The 6,042-nt window shown below is 39.5% G+C and overlaps 1 protein-coding gene across 1 annotated transcript; it reads left to right on the top strand.

Moving 5' to 3' along the window:
* Positions 1-1,179: 1,179 nt before the first annotated feature.
* On the top strand, positions 1,180-5,611 carry RpL31 (ribosomal protein L31). Its single transcript, XM_080275871.1, has 3 exons — positions 1,180-1,232; positions 4,417-4,640; positions 5,442-5,611. The coding sequence occupies exons 2-3, from the start codon at positions 4,417-4,419 to the stop codon at positions 5,593-5,595; spliced, it is 378 nt and encodes a 125-aa protein (XP_080131997.1). The 5' UTR covers positions 1,180-1,232; the 3' UTR covers positions 5,596-5,611.
* Positions 5,612-6,042: the final 431 nt, after the last annotated feature.

Below are 6,042 nucleotides of genomic sequence, written 5' to 3'. Positions count from 1 at the left end.
GGTTACCGTTAAACTATATTATCAACCATACGAAAACCATCTCGTATGTTAGTGAGTTTAATCATTTATTTATTTTTACCCCACCACTTCGAAATTCTCTCCGAGGCTAGAGCCTGCAAGAAAACAACGTTGTAAAATAATCAAGTGTATAATGTGTCAAAACCAAGTACACACACACACACACACACACACACACACACACACACACACACACACACACACAAACTTCGTGCCTTCCATGCATCTCCGGTATGGCTGTTGTAGGCTGATGGATTTGAATTACAACCAGCATTTGTGCCTGTAAAACCACTAATATACGGCTGGCAACGGATTTACAAACAATTTAAAGATCGATTCCATGTCATAACTTGGATTTGTCCTTACATGAAAAATTAGAGACTTGGGAAGACTTTGTACTCTCCTTGGCCTTCCTGCAAAAGATAATATAGGTTACAATAAATTTTCCTCTCGTAAAATTTGCTCTTGTAGGTGAAACGTGAGTCATGGAAAAAACTGCACTTTCCTTTCACTCTCATTCCTGCAAAACAAATCTTAGTTACGAGAACGAGTTGTGAATCTGGAAGAATAAATATAACTAAAAATTAATTAATTAACAGCACTTACCAGTTTCCCCATCACTGCAGTCCCAAACTAATAACGTTCATCAGTAAAATGTACACACTTTGTGCATAAAGAGGGTCCACAAAACAAAGTCCACGTTCGGCTCGTAGGTGTGTGGGAGCGACGCCAATGGTACACAACCACCCAAGTTTTCTGTCAAACTGAACCCCGCCGACTCCCCACTCCCCACGGGCTTGTCCATTCAAAGCTTTCTGTCGTTGCCATGACAACACTCTCGTACGTCTGGCTTTGTTGTCGTACTGTAATCACATTCATAATAATTGCTAACTAGCAAAATATCTTCAATCCTGTAAGCTTGAAATTTACATAAATTTTAATAAAGATTATAACAAACTCACAGAAAATGATATAAGATAATATGATCGCTAAAAGTTGTTTCGACCTTGCATTGACAGCAAGGTATATCACGATGCTCATCTAATTCATAATATATATATATACGTATTATATAACTTAATATCACATGATCTTCATAAAGATTAAATTTTGATCACTGAACATCTGTGCGCAAAGCGACATTCACTTCCATAGTGTGGCCAAGTACCACCAGGGGCGTTACGGTCTCTTCAGCTTCTCATCTATAACGAGGAGTGAGTGTCTGATGTTTGGGATTTTTTTAATTTGTTTAATGAACTTTCAGCAAAATAAATAGAACGGTTTCGAAATAGTACGTGCTCCTAGTTGTCCGTATCATTATTTATTGGGTGGAAAGTGCAGGAAGTTAGTGGTTAAATGGCCATTTCTGTGGGCCACGTTGTGTTTACCTTGCAGGACACACCACCTTACCACAGTCGCCTCTTAAGATACGGTGTATTTAGGCTTATGGAATGAAAACAGTATTTACCTGAAAAGTTGCTGGCCAGTATTCAAACAAGTATAGTTGATTGTTGATATGTATGGTTCATATTTGTCCATGCTACTGGAATTTTTGTAACTAACCCAGGCATAAGTTTAAGGGCAGTGTCTTGTTCAGCTCATGCTTGAGTGTATGTTTTCATTTATATAATGGATTATCAGTTTACCCACATCTCCATTGGAAATTACCGGTTTCTGTGATATGAACCCTTTCCCCTGAAATCAGCTAACCCATTAACTTCCAGGGTTCCTATGAGGGATTTTGCTGGAAGGGTACTAAGCGTACCGCCCTTCGCTTATTGGCTCAGTCACGAAGCTCATAGGTCCCTACTCTGGGTTTCCTTCTTTAATAACTTTTGAAAATGCCCAATTCTGTCCTGTATTGTGGATGCTGTGCACAAATGGGTTAACCTACTATGGATCTTCTGCAGTTCAGCCTTAACCAAAACAAATTCCAGCTTTACCTTAGGTATTGATCTTACATTCTTGGGGAGAACACTTGGTACTTTCATGAAGGCCGTGGCAAATGGAGGGTAATTCTTTACCAAACTGGCACAACAATTCCACCTGTAATTCTAACAAACATGATCTCAAGGTTAGTGATTTTGGTACAAAAGCAACACAGTCAGCTGTTCCATTGTGACTGCAAGAAGTGATTGGAAAAGACAAAATATACCAGTACCTATTTCAAGGTATTTAAGGAGGCGGCCAGGTCGCCCATGGCATTGTTTACCAACAATCTACGACAGGATGCTTCAGTGTATCCCATGTCAAAGCAATGGGAATCTTAATTATTTAACCAAATCCAACCTAACCTCACTTGCGTTTGAACAAATTAAAAAAATGCGCATTACCGTAGGAACGTTAAATATGGCCAGCTACTGGCAGACCGGCAGAATATTTATACAATCCAAATCCTTATTATAGCTTTCAGAGGTGAGTTAATAAAAATCCCCAGTAGCAGTGGTAATCCAGGAATAATAACAAGTCTATCTGTCTGTCTGTCTATTGCCAGACACCACAATCCCGCAAAGGGTGGCCATTTGACACGGAGTTAGTTGTTTTACTGGTAACCTGTGAAAAACTCATTTCAGTAGAAATATGGAAAGGTCGTGCCATTTGGCAAAGAATTAACGAACTGAGTTGCCGGACAGCAGATTGGCTAAGTAAATGATGTCATCTGTTCAGACCACCAACTGACTACATTAATTAACGTTATATATCTGCAGTATTATTACTGATTTCCGACATTGGTAAGATCTAAGTACAGTACGGTACTGTACAGAACACCCGTAATATAACCAGATCGATTATGGGGTAAAACAAGAACAATTCATAGCTATCTATGTCTGTCTGTTGCCAGACCTCAGAACCATAAGCCGTAAGGAGTGGCCACAAACAAATCACCTCCATGTTGCAATGTCCCCTGCCATTTTGCTGCCCTCCCCCCAGCTCACACACTCCTCTCTCATATACCTCTCTCCACTCCGTCCCTCCACCTCATCACTCTGCCTAAAGATTTTAATTGCATTTATAATCACCATCTCCTGACCATTGTGCCTTGCTTCACATGCTGTGATTTGGCACTTTTAATTGGAAAATATAATTTTTATTTCCAGATAGGGTCATACACACCAAATTGACTGACATCTGGTCAAAAATTTTTGTTTAACTGTTAATAAAAAAATTAGGATTCAGAGCAAAAAGTTGCTAAGATAATGGAAGTGTTTGGGTTTCAGCTGGACAGCTCACCTTTGCAGACTTCTAATGTGTACAAATACTGATTTAACATGCAGATACACCTGTTTGAGTTGTGAATCAATATTTATGCTAAATAGTCTCTCAAGGCGTGTTGGCGATCTAAAAAACATCTGCCATAGCATGTTTTTGCTCTGAATCCTGTTTCTTTTTTTTCTTTCCCCCCCCCCCACAGGATTTCAGAGGTGTGTATGAACCTGTATGGCAATAAAAATGATAATATTTGCCAGTTAAAAGTGCTGATTTTATAAATGACCACAAGTTCGGTATATCGTCACACCATACACAGTACCTCTCCACTCCATCCCTTCACCTCATCACACTACCTAAAGATTTTACTGGCATTTATAATCACCATCTCCTGCCCATTCTGCCTTGCTTCACATGCTGTGACTTCCTTTTCAAAAACTTAACTTTCCTACATTCACTTCTCTGCATGTACGAGTATTAAAGTTTTGGAGACATGATACATTTCTGTTTCAGTCCCTTCAGTGAGAGGTCTCTCATAAGCTGAAAAATAACATTTGGCAGTAGACCTAGTTGGAGTGAATGAACAAATGTCCACACAAAGGGTACCATCATACTTTAATAATGGTAATGGGGATGTCTTTAACCATGCATAGATCATAATCTTACCAGTGTTCAGTGTTGCAGTTGAGGGAGAATTTTTAAACTTACAAAATATGTGTTATTACTGATAGTGCGTCTGCCTTGGACAGTGTGTTTATTATGATCTTGCCGACTAGACACGTCATTGCATCCTAACTTAGCCTTGTAAGTTGTAAACCTCCAATACCTTTCATGTCAAAACTTCGAACCTAATCCATCCCATTCACCAAGGGAAAGATTGCAACCCAGTGTCACACCTGTTTGCCAAGAATTACGTTTGGTGCAATTAAAACCATAAAAAACTAATTGCACAAAGTGAAAGTATTTTTTTAAATGATCATTGGTCATCAGTAATAAAGGAAAATATGCAATGGGATCGTCAGTTCAGAGCAGACATATCAATAATTTCCAAAATATGTTTCACATTTTTGTATGTGGTTTGGTGTTGCCAGTAGAAAATGTCAGCTGTACCATGGTCAGCCACAGTATAGAGATTCCATAACAGGATGCATGGCATCATTTCTTGAGACTGAAAATAACCTGATGTTGCAGATGCCACGAGTGAAGGGAGAGAAGAAGGGCCAGTCGGCCATTGATAAGGTGGTGACCCGAGAGTACACCATCAACATGCACAAGCGCCTCTATGGAGTCTCCTTCAAGAAGAGAGCACCTCGCGCTATCAAGGAGATCAGAAAATTTGCCAAGAAACAGATGAACACTGAGGATGTTCGTATTGATACCAGGCTCAACAAGCATGTGTGGAGCAGAGGTATTAGGTAAGTTTTCCAATCCTTACTGTACTCAAACCTACTTCAGTTAACCACAGTTTATGGTGTTGCTTAGTCATTCACCTGATTCATGATAGGCTAAGTCCCTCCAGTTCTCTTCATAGTATCAACTGCATCAGTGACACCTTATGTCCTTCTTGGAACCTGCGGATGGGGATTTGGTGGATCGGGGATTTATAGCCTTTACTTGTCAAATTAAATACTGGTGGTTTCATTGCCCAGATTGATTTGTGTCAGTCATAAAGCTTCATTTGACTAATTCCATTACATAATTACCAATAAAGGTAGTGTGATGAAAGTTTGAGAAAGTTACTGTTAGGACTTACCTAGGAAATAAACAAAATTATTATTGTTTTAATCATTTGCAGCTTGCATTGGCCTTGTATCCCAGGATATTGGGTAAATAACTCACCACAGGCTCAAAAGCCTATAGGCTATTACATAGTGGAGCACTTCAGCTAAGTGCCTCATGGCATCTGCCCCCATCTTTACCTTATCCATGAAGTTGTATCTGTTGAGTGTCTGGAGTAAAAACATTTCATAATGTAATGTTAATCATTACCATAACAGATTGGAATATTGTGGTGCTATGCTGTCAAATGAGCTTACCATTTCCCTTACCTCCAGGGGATGTAAAAATTCCACCCTTGCTGATTGTTAGGGAAATTCAGTCTGCAGAAGGCATTGGTAGCAAGTTTTTAAAGAAGTGTACTAGATTCTTTCAGATACAGTTGTTTACCACAGATGCAGATGGTGTGGTCACCTACAAGTGGTATTTTTTATTTTCAGAAACGTCCCATTCCGGATTCGCGTTCGTCTTTCCCGCCGCCGTAATGAGGATGAAGATTCCACTCACCCCTTCTACACACTCGTAACTTTTGTTGCTGTTGCCTCATTCAAGGGACTTGGCACAGAAAATGTTGATGAAGGTTCCGATGATTAAACAGGGATTGTTGTAACATGTTGTTTTGATTATTCATGTATCATTAATTTATCCAGTTATTAATAACCATTATGTTAAGAATGACATGTATTATATATACAGTTGCAGACAGCAATATCATTCTACTTTTAATCAAACTGTTAAGAAACTTTGTTGGACCCTGAAGATTGTATTGCTGGGTATTGAATGTCATTGCTTACTATATCGTTACCTGCCTTTATTGATTGAACTGTTACTTGTCTGCAACTGTACTCAGGCAAGGGTGGCCTCTTTATCTCTTTGCTATTGCTGCTTCAATGGTCACTGCTCCTCTGAACTGTCTGCTTGCATCCCTCCACCTCTACGACGGGTGCAGCACCCGTCTAGCAACAACTCTCATCCCTTTGCTGTCCAATTCTCTAATGCAAGAGTTAACTGTTACTCTCAGTCCTTCATTTATGCAACAGG

This window comes from Coenobita brevimanus, chromosome 63, assembly GCF_032717465.1.
Source record: "Coenobita brevimanus isolate Jiangsu-jjx chromosome 63, ASM3271746v2, whole genome shotgun sequence".
Lineage (NCBI taxonomy): Eukaryota > Metazoa > Arthropoda > Malacostraca > Decapoda > Coenobitidae > Coenobita > Coenobita brevimanus.
This window is presented reverse-complemented; position numbering and strand designations above follow the sequence as displayed.

Bases quoted from the DNA above. Each gene is read 5' to 3' on its own strand.
- RpL31 (XM_080275871.1), top strand. From the start codon at position 4,417: ATGCCACGAGTGAAGGGAGAGAAGAAGGGCCAGTCGGCCATTGATAAG. The intron at 4,641-5,441 runs GTAAGTTTTCCA...TTTTATTTTCAG, and splicing joins GTGTGGAGCAGAGGTATTAG to AAACGTCCCATTCCGGATTC.